The sequence below is a fragment of the Electrophorus electricus genome, chromosome 3 (assembly GCF_013358815.1).
Source record: "Electrophorus electricus isolate fEleEle1 chromosome 3, fEleEle1.pri, whole genome shotgun sequence".
Lineage (NCBI taxonomy): Eukaryota > Metazoa > Chordata > Actinopteri > Gymnotiformes > Gymnotidae > Electrophorus > Electrophorus electricus.
In genome coordinates, this window is record NC_049537.1 from 12892501 (window position 1) to 12917202 (window position 24702).

The window sequence follows — 24702 nt, forward strand, 5'->3', positions numbered from 1 at the left end:
TCATGCACTTCTATTGATCATTTGAGCTGGAATAATTCCCCTGTGGCCAAAAAACCATTAGAGCTACTTTAGAGGAATCATAAGAAGAATCAATCAGCATCATATGAAGAATCTGGAAGGAGTTGAACATCGAGTTGTAAAAAGTCATCAATGTTACTGATTTTTGGTTTGACAGGAGCTAAAGGGAGCCACTTTGGGAGGAACTATAAAAGCTAAAAGCTGGAGAAAGATGGCTAGTATTTCGCTGGGATCCTCTATGCATATCTGCATCGGGTTGGTTTTGCTTCAAACCTAATTTTCTTCCTAAATCTTATAAAATGCGTTGCCTGTTTCATTTCAGTCTTTCACCTAGATCATGCCAGTTTGTCATGCTAAAGTTTTTATATGTTGAGATCATAGTGTGTGTGTGTGTGTGGGTGACTGCGTGGGCATGTAAATTCTCACTGAAGGTTGTCACTCTGGTTGGTAGTGGAGTCAGCATAGCTTTTCAGAGCCTTTTGAAACTCCTCGAGGTTATCCTCTGTCACTCTCATCTGCCTCTGGACCAACAGAATGTTCTGGATAGATAAAGGAGAGAAAATTTGACAGGAGATGGAGGGAGAGAAAGAAGATAAAGATTCCATGCGCACTGAACAAACCAAGGCTGGTGACGTTGTGAAAGAGAATATGAGAGAAAGAGAAAAAGCACAGAGATAAATAAATTGAAGAACAAAATCAGAGTCCCTTAAAGCCTAACGGGTACTCACTGATTTATATGTGCTAGCTAGTGGATCCTCTTTCAGGGGTTCCAACTTTGGACTCTGTAAAGAAGAAAGAAAAGACCAACTTAGAAAAGAGTTACTCTGCCACCGTCATCGACCTCTGAACTAATAGGATGTTCTTAAAGTTAAGAACAAGGTCAGATTCCCTCAAAGCCTATTGATCAGAAGAATGAACCTGCATTCTCAGTGTTCCCATCTAATCAGCATAGACTGCAGTGCTGGCAAGAACCTTATGAGTAATTTAACAGGAGTTGCTGCATGAACGATTTCCTTTAAATTTACAAAAAATTACTCTTAGACATGAACAAAACTGACAAGTGGTAGAAACCTATCATATAAGTCATGCACTGCTGGACTCATGGATTGTAATTATTTGTTACCTATTTCATTAAAGACATTTGAGGGTCAATATGAAATTTAAATTTAATATATATAGACCCACTACACTTATCTTGTTTAACATTAGCATTAACTTCACTCTACTATTTACCCATGACAATCTAAACTGCCATTCATCTAATCCATTAAGACCTGACATGCTATGAGGTTGCACACTGCCCACCGATTTGCTATTTGGTGACAAATTAGCCTTCAATTGATGTTTATGTCATTTATCAGTCTGTGATGTTCATATTGAACCTGGCTGTCCAGGAGAACATCCTTTCTAACTCATTACCATATTTTGTTTATGAATGTGACTGTATGGATCTTAAAGCAGGGGGTTCACCTTATTTTATATTGAACTCCTTCATATTCATATATATTATATGATTTCTAAGTACCTCTGACAGTTTTTATATAAATTACTTAAATAATTCAGATAAAATAGCCTCTCCATCCACATCTTTTCAATGGCAAAATACATTACACCTATTACATCCGCATGCCTCGGTTGACAAAGACAGCCATGCTCTTCATAGTTTATCAACGCTCTTGTCCTGAAAAAGCAATCTATAAAGGTTTTAGCCTTTGTGCTTGAGTGAACACCTGAATTCATCTGCTGTGTCCGGACTACTTCTGAAGTTGCTTTTTACCCATGGTCAGCATTTTAATGAACCACAATTCCAGACAAACCATGCAGGGATCAAAGCATCAGAAGACATTTTTGAGGCCCAAATTTTACTTTAACATTTATAGCATGGGCAGATGCCCTTGTACAGAATGACTTAAAGAAGTGCTTTGTAGTCTCTCAAAAACATCCTCATGTGAGCATAGATGGGGCAGTACAAAGAATACCATCAGGCTAAATCTCTGGATAGTGGGGAAAAACACTAAAATATTGATGTTTATGTATTATATACGTGCATATTTAAGTGCTTAGTAACTTGGAGAGGAGGTGAATCTTCACTCTGTGTGAAGCCAGCCAGTGACTCAGCTGTATGGGCAACCAGGGGAAGTTCATTCCATCACCTTGGTGCCAGAACAGAGAAGAGTCGTGATGCATGTCTTCTGTGTGTGTTGAGAGATGTTGGTTCAAATACTAGAGGCTTGCAGCGAAACATTCAGAGCACACAGTACCAGTGTGTGACTTGTATGAATGCTTTTATTACATGCAGGATGGGTGGATGAATGGTGGCTCGAATGGATAAAGATGGATGGATGTGTGGATGGCCTGAGGGCAGACGTTGTCACCTGGCACTCCAGTTTGTCAATGAGCTGTTGCAGTCTGTTGATCTGAGAGGACCAGTGATCATCTGCGTCCACAGTAACACCTGAGATGGAATACACACAAACAGAAACCAAAGAGACAAGCTGTGGGGCTCCTGCACGTGAAAACATTACAGGCCTCTAGCTCTTCTGTTTGCTTAGCTTCTCCTTATTTTATTTTACCCATTTTTCAACCAATTTAGTCATTATGCCAATTCCTGCCCATTAGCTTGCTATCCTTCTTGTCACACAGCACCTACCCACCCTCAAGGGTGTAGCAAGCATGTGCTTCCTCCAAGATACATGAAGCCAAGAACCACATCTTTTTTAAACTGCTACCCACATTGTGGCACAGGGCATCTGAATACACTAAGGGTTAAACACCAACTTCCCTGATCAGTAAATGCAAGCACAGAAATGTCCATGATTGTCTAGCGTCACTGTGATTGATGGGGATTTATTCATGCCATCCCTCCCACCCAGAGAAGAATGCCAGTTTCGCTCTCTTGGACTCCTAACCACAGATAGCTGTAAAATAATCTGGGTTCAAACCAGTGAACTCTTGATGATAGGCTAAAGTGTTTATTTTAATTATTGGTTTTTACTAGCTTACAAACAAGTATTATTTCAGCATATTTCTCTGCCAAAAGAATCTGACTGCTTGCAGTAATATGTGCTTGGTTGGCCCAAATGTAGTTAGTTTGATCACACAGACAGAACAGCCACTGGGTGTGGTGGATAATATGAAATAGCATGTTTGTCCTTGTGCTGACTACCTTGCTGAATAAGTCTACTTTCTCACTTGATATTGGAATTATACAACTGTAACATGCAAAATCTCAATAAATATTTCAGTGCTGCAGAAACTGAAACCTCACCTATGTGTTCTTCAAATAATACATCCATGTAGTCGCATAGTGTTGTGCAATATGATGAAATTATGAGCGAATCTACTCCAATGCATTCTATACTGCACACTGTAGTACAACTAGCTAAACTAAACCATGACATTTCCCTGTAGCAAGTTTTTTTTTAAAAAGTGATTGCACCAAAATACAAAACACCCTTTATGTACATGGGGTTTAACAATATCAGCATTAATTAAATGTGTGATAAAACTATTTGTGTGTATGTAAACTGTGTGTGTGCGCACACACATATGTAACAGATGTAATCAAGTCCACATCTCCTGAGACAGCCAGAGCCACGTGTCCCTGAACCAGTGCTCCCAAGGACATTCCGTTACGCTCAATTTAATGCCGTCAAGGCAGCAGCCAGACAAGGCGCATAAGCAGAAGCTAACACTTCTGTGGCAGTAACCAGTCATGACTGTCAGGCACAGGTGAGGAGCAGAGAAACAGCAGGAAGACCTCAGCAGCAGCTGTGGGCCTGGCCCCCACTAGCATTTAAAGAGCGGACCCAGTGCTAATTAGAAGCACATGTGTTGTCATGTTACCAAACCTTCAGAAGACCTGAGCCTTTAGATGGGAATGAGACACTATATAGGCAAAGCACATGATTCTTTGCTCGAGATGAACGTTGCGTGGGTGTGTTTATTACCTGTAGTGAGGATGCCAGAGTACGGGTCTGTGGGAGACAGGCACATATTTTTCTGCATTCTGCGGCCACATTTCCTGTTATTCTTCTGTACAGAGAGATGCTCTGGTACCTTTACCTCAGCCCTAGAAACAGAGAGCGTGAGAGGGGGAGAGAGAGAAAGAGAGAGAGAGAGAGGGAGAGGAGACAGAGGAACCAAGTGGGGGAGAGAGAAAGAAAAAGGTGAGTTTCCAATTGTCACTATTATTAATAGGAGGGTTTTTATAGTTGCTCCTGCCATGTACTCGATTGCTATGGCTACAGTAATGGAAAAGGACTGATGGCTAAGAAACATTTATAAAGGAGGACAGCATGAGATCCATATAATAGGCTATACATTTCTATACACACATATTATGTATATCCTCTCACCACACACATGCACTGTGTTAGTCCACATATCCAGTAGGTGCATGTTGTAGGTGTACAATCACAGACTTCAGCCCTGTTGCCTTGCAGAATATGTCAGCCATCACTGCCTCTAACTATAGGAATCCCTTTGGCTGGTTATAATTTGGGTTATAGAAATGGCAAGAAGTGGCATAGTCGCTGGAGTTTTCATGTGTCAGTGACCTGAGAGTGACCAGCCACCCAACAGTACACATGTGGCCAGACACAGACCACTGATGAAGCTAACACAGACAAATGCATGGAAACAGTCTCTAGCTGTACACCCAGTAGAGATGTTTCTACTGAAGTGGGTCCTAAGCAGCTTCACACACCTATGTGCTCTTGAAATGGAGATGCGATTCATTAGGGAGCCCACTGAGGTTAACAGGTATTTCAGAGGTTTCAGTTCCAGCTGTTGTGTCTTTTGGATCTTATTGCTGAATACTGCCCATCCTTAAGGAGACTAATGGCTATAACAGACAGGCAGAATTGGGAGCAGTGTTGACAGTGCTGATTTGGAATCGGCGACTGTTGGGGGGGGGGGGGGTGTATGCAAGTGTGTCTTACGCTGTGGGGCTACTCTGCTCTTCTACGGCCTCCATGGCACACTGCAGGGACATCTGAAGAGACAGCAGCTGGCTGGATGTCTCCCTCAGCATGAAGCGTGTTACAAACTGACCCAGCACGGAAGAGCCCTGGTATTCCTGCAGAGGCAGGGGGGAAAGAGCGTGAGATAGACAGACAGGGACAGAGAGAGGGAGGCAAAGAGAAATATAGTCAAAGATTATTAGAAATCTTCATTTATATCCTGACTAAATCCTATACAGAGGAAAGGTCTCTTAGCTGCTCCCACAGGAAATACCTGTGACAAATCTCTGAGACAAGCTGTTGGAAATATGCTATTTTTCTCCACTGCATAAAAAAGTCATTGAATTAGGTATGCTTTAATGTGTCTCCCATAACTCTCCTGCTAACTCTATTGTACAATGGTGTGGGGATGTGAAATAATACTATACAGCAGACCTTTGACAGGGAAAAGAACCCAGTTTGCATATGTTTTGTGTTTGTATTCCAGTGCATTTTATTTTAAGTGCAGGATGGGAGCTTTAATTGGGTTGTTTCCTAGCCACATGTCATTGCATCATTAGCTCCTGCATGACAGCAATAAGAGAAGTTGTGAGGTTGATTCTGGATGTGGCATTTGCAGCTAGAGTCTGTTTCTCAGTATGAGGACAAAAGTGTCAATGTCAGCAAGGCAGGCCGTCGTGAAGCTGGAAAACCAAAAATGTTTCCATGCCTCAAAGATTGGTGGATGGTGCTTCATCATACAATTGAAGCATCGTCTGATGCTTGTAAAGTGTGATATCGACTGATTATTGACACCTCTCCGGAAGACACCCATACCCTCATGTCTGATGATCATGCAATCACCCACCACAGAAGATTCACAACCAACTACTGAAAATGTTATTTTAGATTTTGATAGTCTGTCACTTGCAGGGGAGGAGGGCAGATGTACATGTGAAAAACATTTAAAGGGGACCCATTATACCCCTTTTACACAAGTTAACACAGTTCCTATAACATGCTTTGGTCAAAATACCACAAAGTTCAAGCAATACAGAACCGTTCTTACCCTGTCAAACAGACCTGCTCAGAACGGCCGGCTGGAGTGCCTGTTGCTTTAAACTATGAGCCAACGCTCGCTTCACCGCTCTGCAGTCGATGTACCGACACGAATTCGATTTTGCGCCATCGTCCCAACTGAACACTAAGAGAACCATGTCTTCCGGAGAAAATATGAGTCGAACCAGACTCCGAGTTTGTTCTGAGGTCAGCGCACTGCTCATTATAGAAGCTACAAGTACCCTTACATACATACACACTGCAACCCATGTCTATTTGACAAATGGACATAAAACACATTTTCACCTATTGCAACATGTTGAAAATGTAACATATCTTGGCTAGTTACATTGCCCTCGTCGGCGGTTTCGCCAAGAACAGTTGTCGATCCCTCTTTTAGTAATTTCCGTTGCTTAGTTGGCCTAGTTATGGTGTGCTGAACCAGGTGATGAAAGCAGTCAAGGGGATTAGCTATTGGTTTTTGCCGACTGTATCTGGAATGTTGCCATCAAAAATGAACTTGATCCACTCAGCTCTTCTGTCCTCTGAGGCTATAGGCTGACATAGCATTTTGTGCTGGTCTGTGCAACCAACAACTGCAATGCCAGTGCTCACCCTTAGCTTAGGAAAGTGATAGACTGACAGTTGTGGGGGAAAATGGCGCACCTATTAGTTACTGGGTGGACATATATTGAGGAGGGAGTATATTTCTAAGGAGTCCCTTAAACAAGCATGTAACGGACCCATGAAGGATCCGGCAGTGGTAGCTCAGTAGTTAGACTTGTAAACAGAAGTTTACAAATTCAAGCCCCACCACTGCCAAGTTGCCACTGTTGGGCCCCTGAACAAGACCCTTAACCCTCCATTTCTGAAGTTGTACTCAGCCATGAATGGAAGTTGCTTTGGATAAATGCATCAGCTAACTGCCATACATCTGAATTGCTTGTTTGATCCGATGTTTTCTGATGTAGGTATTTCACAAGAGACTGTTTGTGGGTTGGTGTGCACTACAGATATCCAACTACTGCCCCGGTTCTAGACTGCTTTGGCTGGTGGTGCAGACATAATGGGTGGACATGTCATTAGTCATATTTCGAAAAGCCAGAAGCATAGTCAGGGTTTGAATTGATGAAGGATGATGGGGATACCAATCCCCCAGTTAAAAACAACCATTGGGACAACCATCCCCACCTTCTGGATTAATGTGATTCATTGAAGATGTCTGCCATCAGTATTTTCACTCTAACCATATGTGTGTTTTACACAAGTTTCCTTGGGCATATTAGGAATTCTTAATGTCAAATAACTACTGGGGAAATACAGACAATGTGGTTCTGTAGAATCATTTGCTTTCTCTTTTCATTGGTAACTCAGGGGAGGGTTTGGAGCAGCACACATTTGCCCTGGATAATACTAGAAATACAGCAAAATCTGTGGACTCTCTTCGAAAAGGAAAAAAAAGGAAAAAGTAGCCAGCATTAAACAGTGAAAAAATGTGTGGAGTTAATAAGACTGAAAATCTGTTCCTAAAGTCTTAGGGGATTCATATTTAATGTGATATTCATTAATACTATTAATTAATTAATAATAATATTAATATTTAATAAATGGCCCAGAGAAAGGGCTTGCAGTTGACCCTGATGGCAAATGATGGAAATGGAGCTAATGACAGAAATACGAGGTAAAAAAAAAAAAAAAAAAATGTGCATACACTTAAGACTTAAATGTGCTATGTGGCAAAACATGAGCTTTTGACAAGCTTTCAAAACTGGCCATGATGGCGAGCAATCATTCAATCCGTGAGCTGCTTTGGCTTGTGTGGGGGAAAGAACACAGCTAGCAGACACTGGGGTATAACTACCTGGCTAATATTTGTGGTTCCTAGGCAAGATTCTAAAATAATTAAATAAAAACAGACTGTTTAAAAAGTTGCAGAAAAGAACAACTGCAACAAGGAAAAATGGTAACCTATATAATTTGTTTTCCTGTAAAAATCAGCCCACACATGATGCCATTGTAAATGTGTGTAATTATGTGTAATTTTAGTCATCTGCAAAAGCAATAAAGGCAACACTCCGAATAATTACAGGCGTGCTACAGTAAACATTTTTAGGCACCATGTGAGATGTCTGAATTTTTAAATAGTTTACAGTTTAAATGAAAACTGCAAGTGGTAAGCATTTAATCAGATATCATGTAGCTCGAATTGAGGCATCATCATTGTTTGACATCAGCTGTCAAAACAGCAATTAATATGTTCTGGTAGAGCATACATCAGGAGATATCTTAATAAATCATAAAAATGTAATTAAACAAAAAAAATGGCAGCACATTTGGCTGCATTTCATGTTGATGAGGTAGTGCAAAGACACAGGGACAGTAGAAGAATGTGCAGATGGATGGAAAGGTGGGTGGGCTGAATCGAAGATTAGGTGCCTGCTGAGATTTACAAATAATGCTTCATTTCTTCACATTAGCTTTTGATGACAAACAGGATATCATTGTAAACCACAACTCAAATGTATCTCTGTGAACCACAACCTCTGCACTATTACCTCCAGCTTGCTGACAGGCCGTTTCACATGCACGTTGTCTCGGATCAGTGTTGCCAGATCTTGTTGGAGAAACAAGAAATCACGTCTATGGAAACAAGCCTAAAAGTAGTGAATTATATTTGTTTTAGAAACAAATTTAAGCATAATCCATTAGATTAAAATGCTTTTAAGACTCTTAAAAACATACATTCAGTCAGTTGTGTCCACACACATACATACATGTATGTTTTTAAAAATTTATGTTTTTAAAGATTGATGGAAAAGAATCATAGGTGGCTGCCTAATGAAGCTGGTTAAGAGAGAGAGAGAGAGATCAAGTGGCCTCTCTCACATATTGTGGTATGTAAGGTCACCAGTTTGGGGCTTGTTTTTAGAGCCAAGTCAATACTTTTATGCTTGTTTCCATAGACGTGATTTCTTGTTTCTCCAACAAGATCTGGCAACACTGATCTGAGACAACGTGCATGTGAAATGGCATGTCATCAAGCTGGAGGTAATAGTGCAGAGCATTATTTGTAATTTTCAGCAGGCATATGAATATGAGAATGCATTTTGCATTTAAATACAGTAACACATTTTTCTTTATAACTCGTGAAATGAAGAAGCTGCAGATAACAAACTGGCCAATTTTTTTATTGGTAAAGGCAAAATAAAGATATCTTGTTGGCCTTTTAAACATGACTCCATTAATGATTGAAATTATTACAAAAATTACACATTCTGGGCCATTGACCCAGATCTGCATGATGTGCACGTATTTCGCACTTATTTCACACAGCCTAGAGAATCTGCACATTGACTTTGAATCGTCCCCCCGTATTTCACCCACTTAGTCCCTGGCATTATTAGCAAACTAGCTAATGTGTGACACGTTGCAGGCACAGAACAAGACACGAGTAAATATAACAGGCAACTGATTTTAATGAAAAGAACAAAAACAGAGAAAAACAGAACAAAAGGCGCTAGTAGTGGTGCCAGCAGCAAAAATAGGATAAACAGCATTGTAAACAGCAGAATAGTAGGCTCTGCAGACAGCTGCAGTGGCTCAAATGCAAAGCACTGGAGACAGGCACATGTGGGACTTAACCAGGAGTAGTGAAATGTGGGAGAGGTGCATTTGATTACTAATAAATGGGTGATCGTGAGGTGTGATTGGTGGTTCTTTGGCTGATTAACAACTGGGGTGTGACAGTACAGCATAGCCTGGGCAATGAGGAGTAGGTGTTGAAGGATGTGCACATTAGAAATAGGTAATCAGCTGTGGGTCCAGGATTTGGCTGCCTGGTTGATCTTCCCACTGCATGAAATGAATGAATGAAAATGAATGCCTGCAAAATGGAAGGTGCTCTGGCTAGGCCATATGGGAGAACCTGGTACTCATAGTCACCGTCTTTGGTACTGAAAGCAGTTTTCCACTCATCACCTTCTCTGATCCTAATCAGACTGTAGGCCCTGCATAGATCTAACTTTGTTTGGTACTGCATCCCTCTGAGCTGCTCTAATGCTGCTGTAATCAGATTCAGGTAATGTGAGTACTTTTCTAGGAGGATTGAGGCCTCTGTAGTCTACGCGTTGTCTCAGCCCACCAAATTTCTTCCTTACAAAGCAGACATTGGCTGAGGCAAGTGAGGTGCAGGGGTGTATGTGCCTTTGGGCCAGGGCCTCCTGATTATACTGTTCCATTACCTGTTCGTCTTCCTCTGAGATGGAGTGCACCTTACAACGGGGAGGACGGGCGTCATTAAGCAGCCATATGGCAGAATCAGTACTGAAGTGTGGAAGAAGCTAGGTGGCCTTGACAAGACTAAATATGTCTGCTAAATCGTGGTATGGCTCTGGAATGAGTTGGCTTTCAATGGATGTGGACCAGAGAGGAAGGGCCACAGGACTGAGACAATGGGCACAAGAGAAGGGAAACTATTTGATAAACTGGTTCTCAGCCAGGAAATGAGAGGATTGCGTATGTGCAGCTAGAGGAGCCCTAAAGTGATGAGGTGAGTTGGCAAATGTATGATGAGGAAGGAGATGAGATGTGTTCTGTATGGAAGGCTGCCATCCAGTTCTCGCTCAGCTAGAGGAGATGGCAATGGCATCATGTCGGTGCTGAGCCTGTGCAACAGATTCCCTGCCTCTCCACTAGCGTTGTGTGTGTGAGAGAGAGGATCCCTTGCATATAACCACAGATAATAGAGAAAATGAAAAGACAGCAGAAGGGATGCTGCTCACTTTATGGCCAAGGATTTTGTTCTCTGGAGAAAGAGGACAAATCAGGCAGATAGGGAGCTCATAATGGGCACTGCCACAATAAAAGCACAGGTGCAGCCGGGTGCGTAGCCTCCTCTCCTTGGGTGACAGCTGCATGGGATCTGCCTGAAGCAAGGTCTCATGTGCTGGTGGAGGAGACGTGTGTGGAGATGTCTTACACCGAAGGGAGAGGTGGCTCTCCTCTAGGAGGTGGTCAGAGAAAATCCTATGGTAGGCAATCTCATTCAGAGTACTCACCTCCTCCCTGCAGTTCCACCTGGTGGTCTTTCCTGAGACCTTCCAAAAACATGTCCGCCAGTGCCTCTTCGTTTCACAGACAGCAATGGCTGCCATGGTGCAGACCTCAGGCACACTCAGCCACTGAGCAAGATCACTGCTTGAGATACAGTTTTCATTTGTCTAACGAAGGCAGGGTAGTCATACCTCAGCAGCAAATCTGTGTTTTTTTTCTCTGGGCTTCACATTCTATGAAATGTGTAAGGCACAGAGCGACTACCAATATTTGTAAGCAACTTCACAGAACAACAAGCCTAAATTTGCTAATAATAACTGTACTTGGCTTCAGTGTCTCAGATAACATCTCCACTTGCAAGACCCACTGAACACGTGTGATTTTAACATTCTGCCCACACTTTCCAGGAGCTTCCTCACCCGCGGGGCCAGTCCTAACACACTGATAAACTCCAGATGCCTCCCGTCATGCTTCTGTGTCCTCCAGGGGTGGCGTGCCACCAAATTTGAGAAACACTGGCCTAGAGCAACATTCAGACCCTCCAAAGCAACAACAAGAAGCCCAGCACAACACAGCTCTTCAGTGTGTTAGTATTCTAGTTTATGCAAACAGCCAGATTCACCAAGCTATATTTTGTGGCAACCGAAATGACATCTTGAGATTTTGCATGTTTACCTGTCAGCCTTAAACACCAAGAAAGGGGGCATCCAAAGGGGAAGGAAATGTTCACTGAAGTCTTCCATTTGTCTCTTACCTCTTTAGTTTTGTCCATTGCTTTTAGGATTGAAATATTGAGGTTTTCTAGAGCCGAGAGAACATGCAGATACTCCCCAAGATGCTGAGAAAAGTAATCTGAAGAGAAGAGACAGGAGAACACAGATAACAGAAGCACATACAGAATGAAATGGTCACTTCAACACAGAGAAGGTGGAGTTTTTAAGTACAGGAAATTACCGCATTTATGATATGAGGAAGCTGAATGAGATATTTTTATCAAAAAAGATCACTCTCTCATTCTCTCTCTTACACACAGGATAATTTGATTGAAGACTGCACCTGATGTCATGATTCTTTATTATTGTGTATGTAGCTAATTTACAATACAGTCCATTAATATATATGTATGATATATCCACATGCTCTTAAGTCATATAGTTTTATAAGTCTCAGGCCAGCCAAGAAATGATAAGACATTCTATAACTGCAAAAATACCACTCGACACATAAAAAGTATTAATACACTAATTTCAAGAAGTATTAACATCATAACACAATTTCTACAATACAAAAGTAAGAATTTCAAAAGGATCCCGAAAAATAAATGGCCTAAATTAACACCTCTGTTCCTTTTTTATCATCTTTCAGCAGGATATTTGACTTAATGCATATTGCAACCTAATTAAGACGTACAGATGGAACACTTGGAAGAGCATGTAAGGGCAGAACAGACACTCACCTGAGCAGCCAATGTTGACTGAGACCTTTGCACAGTACTGCATATAAGTCTATAATTAAAAATAATTTTTTCACAAGGTAAACAAAACAGAATGGTGCACACCCACCTGAGAGCTTGTCTATATCAAGGTTGCTGGAAAAAAGAAAGGAGAATATGAAAGGATAAGGAAACTGAAATAATGGAATTCATAAAGATTCAGTTAAAGATTGCTAAGGATATTGTGTTGATTCCTGGTAATGTTACCTAAATGCTAAACAGCCCTCTTCCTTCCATATGTCTGGCCATATTAGTGCAGCTACAATTACATCTTTCAGCCCAACAACCCACTCAGATAATGATCTTATAATACTATAACAGATAATCTTTCTTTCAAAAACAAAGGCAACAGTAAGAAGTGAAAACTGAAAAGAAATGATGCACATTACACGCAATATCTTAGCAACCTGCATTTATTTAACTGTGCAACTAAAATGGCCCCCAAATCACAAATCTAATAATGCAAATTCATTTAGATATTTAACTCATATGCTGATACAATCTAAAAAATGCCAGTCCCCTATGTGTGAACTGTCACTTCAAATCGCAGATCAAAGCCAAATGCAATCTCAAGCATATGAGCATGGACTAAATAATTGCTTGGACTTGCCTCGAGTGCTCTCTGGGGGCATTAATGGGCTTTTAATAGATGTGAGATGCAAAGGCTGAATTAAAAGCAGAAATGGATCTGCTTAATAAATTAAGTAATTGAAGGACACACGCACATGCTGCATTTGAACCGGCACTGCGTAGCACTGCTGGGAGCACGGGGAAAAAATCGCGTCGACTTTCGACCTTGTTCACCCAAGGCGATGGGCACCTGGTACTGGTTGTCCTCTGCCTTGCAATGACTAAGTTTGTTTCCTCCACAACACACCACAGCTGGATGTATGACACAGCTGTAGAATCCAGCCTTTTTCATTGATTATACACCAATTTATGGTTATAGTGTTCAAGCCACATACAAAGGGGTAAGGTCACGCATTCGGGCATTATACACTTCCAAAATCTGTTTCTGTCTGTTTCTCTCTGGAAGTCTTATTTGATCTGTGAATCCACTTACAGCTAATCAAACATTCCATTTTGGGAACTATCGAAGAATATGACTGTTCTGGCCCTAAAGGCTGTTGCAGGGGAGGAACATTAACCAGGCTGACGCATGAACCTCTGCAGATATGCTGATTGGATTAATGGTTGGATTAATGTTTTAATGAGTATAAAGGAGGTAGGCTGCTGTTGTCGAGATTTGAATGCATGCTGCACATGGAACATATCTCTATTTCAGGACTATGGAACTAATTTACCCCATGCTTCTGAATACAGTAATTACGGCGAGATCGGCCTTGCTGATTACAGATCGGGCTCCCTTTTAGAAAGTGCCTGTGAAGTGTTTTCAGACGCGCAGCACAAATTCAAAATCCATACCGCTCCCACGCGATAGAGTCCCATCGCGTGGCGCTTTTGTCAGGTTTAAAAGCAGAGTAACTGCTTTATTCTGTCGACACCAAGGCATCCATCTAGTCTTTCTAAAGAAAGACTGTAAAGAAAGACTTTCCTTTCTTGAATCATGCATCATGTCTCTGCTGCTGCCTTGATCTTTTTTTACACATTGGCTTTCAAATGTATTCATCTTTATTTGCGAACGCCCCTAGCCATGCTGCCTGTCACGGTAAACAGCAGTTAAGGGGATCCAGGAAGGTGTCAGCAGTAGCATGAGCACTGGTGCCTACACAAAAAGTTCAGATGTAAAATCGATGTGCGGAGTGGTGGGGGGAAGGGCACGCATACTTAGCCTGTCGCCCATCGATTGAACAGAACAGCTCCTGAAGCTCGTCGGCTGTGAGAATCCCATCAGAAAAGTATGCTCTGAACTCTTCAAAGGAGAGCTTGCCATCATCTGCAACGAAAAAGAGGAAAGAGCCTGGAGAAGTATTTTGATTTATAGCTGACGTAGTTCAGAAAAAGCTGCACCCATCTGCTTTCAAAAAGGGTTTATAAGTCATACAGCAACCTGATAATTACTTTAAAATTGTTATGAGCAAAGCTATTTAAAAAAGCAATGAATACCAACTCAAGTCTTTAGATGATTATAAGAAATAATATAACACTACAGACCCGGAGGGAAATTGCTGTAAGTGTTCATATACCACTGCTCTTACTATAATATTCATCGGAATTTAATATACTGGCATCATTTAGGCAATACAGATTAAAACTAAAAAGATATTTACATGAGCTCTCAAAAAATACACCTGGTTTAAAAAACTTCATCTAATAAGTTTCAAATTTAAAAAAATGGCTTTGACAAGTTTTCAAATTCTTCCACTCTCTCGTCTCCACCGTGATGTCTGTGATGAAACCATGAGACAATCAGTCTTAGCACTAATTACACAGACGATGGGGATCATAGATCAGATTGCGATACATGAAGTGCCATCTGACTTCAATGCTCTGAGATCTCTGATTATTTTGGGGATGGAGGGTATTTTGCCATCAATCTGCACAGCCAGAGAGCCTAACAGGCCTCAAGTATCATCTTCTTGAGTCCTCAACGTCCAGACTGAAGGTGACACGTGAGCGAATCACAGCCGCCACTGCCACTTTCCTTTAGTCAGCTAGAATTATCCAACGCGATGGATTCAAGCTTTATGCCTTTTGTTGTACTTAATGAAAAAGATTTTCAGTACACAGCTTCGGTGGCAAGGGTGCCTTGAAGCAACAATCAACTGAAGTTCAGACATCAAGGGAAAGAAGTGCTTCTGGGCATGTTTTGAGCAGCTTCATCTGTGCTAATATATGAAGTGGGTTGTTGGCCTGGTCCTGTTGACTCCCTTATTCAAGCTGAGAAAGGTTTCAGCTCCATCGAGAGATGGACTCTGTAGGAGAGTGGAGATGGAGTGAGAGATACAGCAGAGCGAGCCAGACTCTAGGCAGTCCTATTTATTTGAAGTTTGCCTGTGTGACACTGCTCAAAAAAGGAGCAGAATGCAATAATAATAAAAAAGTAGTGGTAAAGTCTCCCTAAAATGCTACCTGGCTGTCAGTGTAAGAAAGCCCAAGAAAGGGGAATAGGCATATACAGAATGACACTATACTCAAGTCCATGCCTTTAATTATACCTGCTTTTTGCCTAATTTGAAGTAACTGACATGATCCCCATAGTTGCATATTTGTAAAAGGTAAGTGTTGGACTCATTACACTTGTAAGATGAATATCATAGGGTTACTTCTGGCCATGTGGAGTACCATAATTTTGATAAGACTGCATCCTGACTGTCCTGTATTATCAACTCTTGGACCATCGCCATATCTTCTACCATTTAACATCTACAACCATGATAGTCATGCTTCTTAAATTTTAAAGATTTTAGTTGAAAATTCATACCAGTGCACATAAGGGTCTACATGGCACAATTTACAGAATTTTGCATTTTAGAGCCTGAACAAAATAAAAGGTGACTAAAATACTGGCCCACTGTTCAATGCATAATTTCCCTGGAGGGTAAAAACGTCATACTGTGGCATATCACGAAGGCAACTCCCTCCATCCAAGAACTCCATCCGAGTCTGTTCACTTATTTCAAGGGTAGATTTGGCAGCCATCTGGTTCAAAGCTGCTTCACTGCAGACCATATCTGATAACAATCTTTAATATGCCTCCCTTCAGACCCAGATAGTTCTATTAAAAGTTTCAGGCTCCATCTTCCTCTATCTTTGGTGATTATCTTGTGAAAAGCAGCCAAAATACCCTTAAGGAAGGAAAAAGAACGATGAAACAGCTCTGGTAAATCTTAGATGAAAATTCCCTCTTCAGGGATACAAAATAACAGAACTTTCTAGGGCTCATTTCTCTCCTGCTGTGTCTACATGATTGCTAAGCATTTGGAAAGCCGTGCACTGATGAAGACACCATTGTTAAGTATTTAGAGGTTTCCTGCCAGAACATTTCAGGAGCATAATTTTGGCTGTCTTCTTCTTCTTCTTTTTTTTGGGGGGGGGGCAAGCCTAAAGTTCCTTTATCTGTGCTTTCAACAGTTCTAGGCCATAATCTTCCACTGAGGTGTGGAAAACTGGACAGAGAACAAAGAACCGTTCACCCATACGATTCTGATCTCCTACATTTTTGCTCCAAGGTCACTCCTGAGAGGTCTCCACAGTGGAGGCAGGCTTGCTAAGCTAAGACTTCCTGTGCTGTGTAAGAGCTTCCCTCTGCACTCTGCTGAAGTGGTTATTGTGCTTGATGGAAACCCTGAGTAGATTTAATTCCTCTGAAACTCGCTCCACTCTACCTCTCTGTCTTATTGAGTCAGTCTGATGTGCTACTCTACCTTATTTTTGGGTTAGCGACAGTGCAGCTGTGCTGTGCTCTAAATCAACTCAAAACTGTCTTTCTGGTCAGTGTGTTCCCAATCTATGGTCCATTGATTTGTTCTCACTTTTTCTTAGTGAAAGTGAGGAATTATTAAGGGGATGGAGGGACTGAATGTTTCAGAGCCTTCTAGAACTTACTGTAAAGTGCCCTGTTTGTGTCAGTGTGACCCAGCCCTGAACTAGTTTAGTGCAGTGAGCAATATTAAATAAACTTGGAAGAACTTCAGGCTAGTCTTTGTCGTTATTAGCCTCCTCTAGCAACCCATCTTTCCTTTTTTTCTTTTAAGAAAAGGTCAAACTAGTTATGATAGCAAGTCTGTTATATCAGAACAAATACTGTATCTCTGGTTATTAGGGAAATAGAAAAGCTACATTTGATTTAGCCATGATATTTTTGCTGTACCACTGACATTTTAAAAAACAATACATTCCATACATTTTAAAGTAGTTAAAAATCAGTCATTTTTTTCCTATCTCTACATGTAAAAACAACTTTGTAAAAGTAAGTAGGTAAAGAAAATGTCACTACACAGCAGCACAGAAATGTCTCAAATATGAATCCAAAGAATTCATTAATCCAAAGCTTCTATTCCTCAGATTTCCAGTCCACTCTGTAGCCACCCATTTCCTTTTTCCTACTGCCTCTCCTCTTTTTATCTTTCAAAGCCATCCTTAATTTTTGCTTTCTTTTTTATCCTAATCCTCAGTTTACTGAGGAGTCTGGCTAAACTTGGCCACCGGTGCTGTCAGATTAAGTCAGTAGACGCCATCTGCACAGACACACACACAAAGCCTCATCACAATCTGCCTGCCAGTCTGAGAGAGAGAGATAGAGACAGACAGAAAGAGACAGAAAGGAAAAAAAGAAAAGAATGAGCTGAAGCAGGCACATCCAGACAGAAAGAACACTGGCAAGGGGAGGCTTTAAACCAGACAAAACAACAGAAGGAGAACGAGACAAAATCAGACAAAACAACCGAGAGCATAATGAAAGACCCACAGCGGGACGTTCACAGTACAATCTCCTCTAATTATGCTTCTTTTTTTCCCCCTCAGTAAATCCTTATACACTATTGTTCTGGATCTCTCCCTCTCTCTCTCTCCCCCTCTCTCTCTCTGTCTGTCCTTCTCTCCCTCCTGTTTGGTGAACGCGACCGTATTTTTGGCTCTGGGTCCCTGAGTGAAAGAGGAGGATGAAGTGCGCAGGGGGCTGGCAGAAGTTATCCATGCTCCGTTTGTCATGTGATTGGCCAGCGGTGCTGATTGAAGGTGGTGCTGACCTTCTGTTATGCAGTGCAGGTCAAGTTAGATCATTGAAGGAGACCACAGGGTGACACAGAACATCTAGATGTACAGAAGTTGCATGAAAACACCACACTTAGCTCTTATCAAGCCCAGTCTTATTAAGCCCAGTCTTGAACTACACTGTAATGTCAGTGCTGATTCAACACTGAGAGCTGTTTTTAGACTAGTGTTAGGACTAATCTTGGACTCAAAAACCAGCCCTAAATTTCCACAGATAATCCTCTAGATAAATAACAACCATCAGAATCGCAGGTTATCACACAATCTTTAGGTACTACACCCTAAAAACAAATCTGTGAAATGGGAGTTTAAAAGAAACCCACTGTTTCCTCTTATAATAGCAAGACAGAGGACACTAGACAATAACTAGAAAAAGTGAATCCAGACAAATGTTAAAGTTCCTTTTTGTGACATCATTTTATCAGTAAATACTTTCATCTGCAGGTCATTAAACAAACTCATCTTAAGTCAGGCAAGCATATAGTTTCTCAAAGGAAGGCTACAGCTCAACTCAACTCTAGACCCAGGAGGATGATGCAAGCCAAGCTCTTTCACATTTCTATCCTCCCATTTTTCACTTCATGTTCTACTTAGCAACCATGTTCTAGTTAGACTTGAAGATGCGTGTATGTCAGCAGGTTGCCTAGACGCTAACAGATCAGCCGCTTGCTTTACTTACACAGCCGATGAAAGGTGTTAAGGCAGATCATGAAGCAAACAGCAAGTAGACGCTTTCTTTCTTTTTCTCCCTTTTGCACTCTGTCTGTCTCGCTGACTCACTCTCCTCCATGCTGTGCTGCGGTGGAGAGATGACTGAAGTGGAGATGTAATTGCTGTTTTGATGCAGTGATTGCACCCTCAGAGAGGGCGGCATCACCCCAGAGACTGACACCCGTGTCTTAGGTGCTTGGACAGTGGATTAGTCGACCCCCCCCCCCTTCTCTCTCTTTTTTTGCCTTATTCACCCCTCACACTGAAAAGACCCACGTGCTATTCCCGGGGAAGATGCCGTTATATAAATTCCACATTCTTATTCTTCCAAGTACAAAAAGTATTGTCCTGGGTGTGGGAATTGGGGTTTTTGGGGTTTTTTTTTTTGAGAGTTTACCTTGTTTGTGGTATCGTGCATGATGATTAGACTACACTGTCAGCCAGCTCTGTAATTACTAAAGCAGCCATTCACATGCATGCCACATCTTTCTTTGATGTCCTTGTCAAGCAAGCTTGGAAAGCAGGCAATTTTTCTCTTGCAAAAATCTCAATTGTTTTTATGTATGCCTACACTATTAAAAAACATAAAACACAAAAATCTTGAATATTCAGGTGATTGTAAACAGCTTAGATGATTAATTAACCAAGTAATTGGTTGCTAAATAACAATCACAATATATAATGCAGGCCCTGTTATTCATGTGCAACCCTTGAGATACATTTGAGTAGGGAGTCAGCCCATCTATGCAAAATAACTTTATGCAAATCACTTGCTCATGGTGACTAAACAAAACCAAAGAGAACAAGGGGGGGGGGGGGTTGAAAGGCTCTTGCTTTCTCATTTCTGTCTATCGACTGTGACACAAGACCAGTAGGAGAGCTGTTACACACTGCTGGTGAGAGCTGAGCTGGAATAAACAAAACTTAAGAGAAATGCTACTAAAATGTCACCCTGCAATCTTTCCAAAGACCATAGAAAGAAAGAAAATTACATTTCTTCTAAGAAAAGGTGGGGTTTAATATAGAAATTGATTAGACCTACCATTTTTGTCTGCACGATGAAAAATCTGGGGAGAGAGGAAAAAGGAAAAGAAATCAGAAGAGAGGTTTTGAGAGTGGTCCTGCAGAGAACAGTGACGTTGGAAACAGCTAGAGATGCTGACCAACAGAGCTAACCATGTCTGAAGAAGGTATGGCGTGTATACTTTGCAGACATTCTCTCAAAAAGATCATGCCGTTAACCCGTCCATCTGTGTGCCAAAACTGCAGTACTCTTGCATTTCTGTTTTGTCTTTGCCAAATGAGAGAAAGCAGTGAGCTTGCCCTTGATCAAATACAAGTAAATGGAACAAACGTGTACTAAAGCACACGCATGCAAGCATTTTTATGCACCGGCACAATTTCAGACGATCACCCTGGAGTGGAGAAAATGACGGGCACGCTCTCAAGGCCAGATGGTACCTCTATCCCAGTTCCCAGCTGTCTCTCCTATGTGTGCCCTGCTAACACAGTACTGCTTGTGAACATGCCTGAGCTGACTGCAGAGGTACAGAGTAGAGCGAACCAACTGCGACAGAAAACATCTCCACGTACACGCATACGTGTGTCCACAAAATCACACAGACTCAAGGTTAGAAAATTAGGATGGTGTACTATGTCCTGTGGAGCTAGTGGATAAATCTTCTGTGACTCATCTTACTGAGACTCATACCACAGCAGTGACTGTGCTTTCAGTCCCAGTAACATGGGTCTGAATGAGCTTTTAAATATCTTTACATCCAAAAAGGCACCATGCTAAACCTCCCCTTTCTGTGAGTGTGGCATTTTCACAGTGGCTCTTGTAAACTTAGAAAAGAAGACTTCACCATCTATCAGCCCAGTTACCAGCAAAGAGGCACCTGCCCCATACCTGAACAAGCTGAAAGAGGTTCCTTTGTCGATTAACTTTCTCCTCTGGGTGCCCCCTGTGCATGCTGTGGTGTGCCTCAGACTGGCTGGCAGTAGCTGGATGTTAGCAGCTACGTACAGGATAATGCATCATTATCAATTCACTTTAAAGGTCATTTCAAGCTTCCTAGCGTGAGATATTGCCTCTGATAGCTCTCTGGCAGGTGTTGAGACAGTGGGGAGACCCAGGTCCCACTGACTCTTTTCCTCAGAGAGAGAGAGAGAAATAGAGAGAGAGAGAGAGAGAGAGAGAGAGACAGTGAGTGAGCGAGAGAGAAGGTGAGAAGAGAGAGAAGTGACGTGAGAGAAAGACAGACAGAGAGAGAGAGAGAGAGAGAGAGAGAGAGAGAGAGAGAGAGAGAGAGAGAGAGAGAGAGAGAAAACAAATCGCCTCAGGTAGTGTACGATAGATGAACTGGTGTTTATACAAAGAGCATTTGAGAGAATCCCCACCACCACCCCCGCCCACACACCAATATTTTATTACCCTTAACCAAATGGTTGTTCTAACAAGGTTGGCAAGATCTTAAATGGCTCTCATTCTCTGTCAGCTTTAGAGATCTGAAAATATGGACTCAGATGGAGGGGATGATTATCAGCCTGAAGGATCAAAGCAGTACTCACGTAATAACTCCCACAAACATGACCCTTGTCCTCCAAAAGCTCCCTCCAACCACACAAAGAAATACCAGGTCTTAGTGATGTGTCTGTATACACTTAATCCTCTGGTTTACTAATGCAATGCAACTCTTCATCTAATTTAATTCTGCTTTTTAATTTTTTTCCTTATTAACAGGTCGTGTTCTTCGTTTCGGTCTAAATGGGTCATCCATCACTCAGGGGGACATGTGAAATCAATTTTCCATTAATAATCTTGATTCGATGGTCTGTGCTTGCTCTTAATTTGAAGGCATTTTGCTGGCTTGCATGCACATAACTCTGAGGTTTGTACACAAAAAGGGGTGTGGCATGCAAAAAGAGAGGATGGCAAACAGACTGTCTACATTATTAAATATCATGCATAATTCCACCTGCTGAATGCAGTGGAATAAATAGGAAATTAACCATAACCTGAGCTCATCTGCATGCACTATGGCCAGTGGAACTAAAAATGATAGCTGGGCAATACATAAACCCAGACAAATTAAACTTTAAAAGAACTTTTATAGTGATACTTCGAGCATTCCTTCCAGATTTGTAAGTGTGCCACCACGAAAAGTGCAGCGCTGAATTAACCCCAATTAACTCCCCAACAGGAGCATGGCAAGTGTTAGTACTGATGTAAATAAAACAAATCCTCTTTAAATATATCATTTTTCTGTAATAATAATCTCTCTTGTACAGTGAAACATATTCAGTTGAGCTAAAAGAGTAAATATAATACTGTATCTACACTGCTACAAGCCACAGCATACATACTGGCGATATAGAGCTGCCCTGACTCATCGAAGGGGGGTCCTGAAACTAAATGAACTGCTCGCCCTAAGCAGGGTCATGGAACAAAGCTTAACACAGAACAGAGAATATTGACTTTTTCATTTTTCTCACTTCCATTTCTATCTCTTCTCTATCAGCATGTAACACACCTACTAGGGAGCATAGCACAGCATGACAAAAGGGGTTTCAACTGCAGAGACAAGGAAACAAAGGTTTTGAGTGTATGCGTGTGTATGCATGTGTGTATGCGCGTGTGTGTGTGTATGCATGTGTGTATGCGTGTGTGTGTGTGTATGCGTGTGTGTATGCGCGTGTGTGTGTATGCATGTGTGTATGCGTGTGTGTGTGTATGCGTGTGTGTATGTGCGTGTGTGTGTGTGTATGCATGTGTGTATGTGCGTGTGTGTGTGTATGCATGTGTGTATGCGCGCGTGTGTGTATGCGTGTGTGTATGTGCGTGTGTGTGTGTGTATGCGTGTGTGTATGTGCGTGTGTGTATGCGTGCGTGTGTGTATGCGTGTGTGTGTCTGCTCATCCCCTACACCCCTGCTTCCCATATCTGTGAAGTTGACACATGCAGTCGTGCAGTTGTCAGACTCTCTTTATAGGACCTTACTTAACCATGCAGAGAATATATCTGAACCTCTCCTCTCTGCTGCCTGGAATTCCACATCATTGTGCACATAATTCTGTGTGGAATGTGTATAGACCCCAAGGAAGATACACACACACACACAAATACAGATACAAAGGCGTACAAATACACAAGCACGGTCTTACACAGAATCTCCAGTGACAGCATTTGGACTGGGCTAAATGTAATTTCAGAAAAACACGCACACGTCAGAGCATTGCACACATCAGAATATCGCACACACATCCGAACCTCTGGCTGCGCATTACTCGGCTTAAAATGTGTAACATTGTTACCTGTGTTGCATTTTATTCTCTTTTTTTATTTTTTACGGACGATGCATCTTAAAGAAAAAAATGACTGCCGGTAAACAACACAAGAAAAAGCACCACACTACACACATTCACTGTGGTAAAAAAAAAAAAAAAAAGCCTATAAAAGGGGGCAAATACTGAGTAGTCTCAAGACCCTCAATGCGAATGTAGATTAAAAACCTAAGTGGCGACATGACAAGTTCCAGTGTATGGAAATATAGGCCTTCAACTGGCGTCTTTTACCCTAACAAATATTCAATTTATGTATTTACCATTAAATGCGTGCTGCAGACACGAAGCATTCAATATATACGATGCATGTTGAAAACAGACTGCATGTACTTGAATAAAAAACACTTTTGTGTTTGTCAAGAATGTACAGGCTACTTACGTCGTGAAAAATGGAAAGTCCGTGGTTCTGCAGCAGTTGCTGCTCTTGCTTTGAGCGAAGATGCTCTCGCTTCGCCGACTGAAGACACATTGTGATCATTTCCGTGCATGCCAGCATCTTCTTGTTATTGAGCTCACCGAAAAACAGATATTTACTTAGGCAGTGTCGGTAGGCAGAAGCTCTTTCTTGCAGTATAGGCTATTAAAAGATTTAAGTGAGATCGTTTTCCAGCACAGCGCTATGTTAACCTACCGAAACCTGATGTTAGCGGTCCTTCTCAGCGAATGATGATGAGGAACTTTCCGTGCCCAGAAACTCCACCTTTCTTAACGCCGATTGGACCACATCTCATTTCAGTTTATTTGCGAATGGGAACTCGTTTGTGATGTATCTCGTCCTTATAAGACGCAGGTTACATTTCGCCTCTTAACAGCAGAGCATGATATACAAAAAACCTTACACACTTACCACACACTTCAGTAGGCGCAATTTAGTAGAAACACATTATAGAGTCAGACTCTATGTGTTTCATTGTTAGCAATCTTTCAAATCTTTATCAAGACCAAACTAAGTAATCAACCCAGCGATGACACTGACTTGTGTAAAACCTCCAGTAAACACTTCTGATGACAATTATTTGTCTTATCACAAACGTCTTGAAGGGGTTAAACTAAAATCTACAGAATTTTATAATACATTTAAAATTGGGTTGTAACCACTGACCTGTAATATAAATATATAATAGATATATAATAGATATATAATAATATAGGCATAATAGTTCTATATTATAGATCAGCAGTTGTTAACTGTGTTTTGTCAGTTTTCCGAAAGGTCACTATGACAACACTGCTATCTGGTGGAATTTAACGAAAACAGGCATATAACCTGCGAGGCTGGACCCACTACACCATGAGCAAGAGCGCGGTTCTGCAGGGCAAGTTAATGAAAATGCTTAACGCGAACGAGATCCGAGGCCATTACATAACTGGTAGTTTTGTTTGGACCCCAGCACTGACGTCACGGCC

General features: G+C 41.5%; 1 protein-coding gene across 1 annotated transcript in view; it reads right to left on the bottom strand.

The window, feature by feature from the left end:
• The window catches only part of necab3 (N-terminal EF-hand calcium binding protein 3), a 25890-nt gene extending 1879 nt beyond the window's left edge, over positions 1 to 24011 (bottom strand). The window contains exons 1-11 of the mRNA XM_027000540.2: positions 23927 to 24011; positions 23675 to 23806; positions 19994 to 20018; positions 14353 to 14461; positions 12635 to 12660; positions 11827 to 11924; positions 4962 to 5098; positions 3969 to 4090; positions 2394 to 2473; positions 747 to 800; positions 445 to 557 (exon numbers count right to left, since the gene is read on the bottom strand). Coding sequence (XP_026856341.1) covers positions 445 to 557; positions 747 to 800; positions 2394 to 2473; positions 3969 to 4090; positions 4962 to 5098; positions 11827 to 11924; positions 12635 to 12660; positions 14353 to 14461; positions 19994 to 20018; positions 23675 to 23791 — 881 coding nt within the window. The 5' untranslated portion in view covers positions 23792 to 23806; positions 23927 to 24011. The remainder of the gene's footprint in view (positions 1 to 444; positions 558 to 746; positions 801 to 2393; positions 2474 to 3968; positions 4091 to 4961; positions 5099 to 11826; positions 11925 to 12634; positions 12661 to 14352; positions 14462 to 19993; positions 20019 to 23674; positions 23807 to 23926) is intronic.
• Positions 24012 to 24702: the final 691 nt, after the last annotated feature.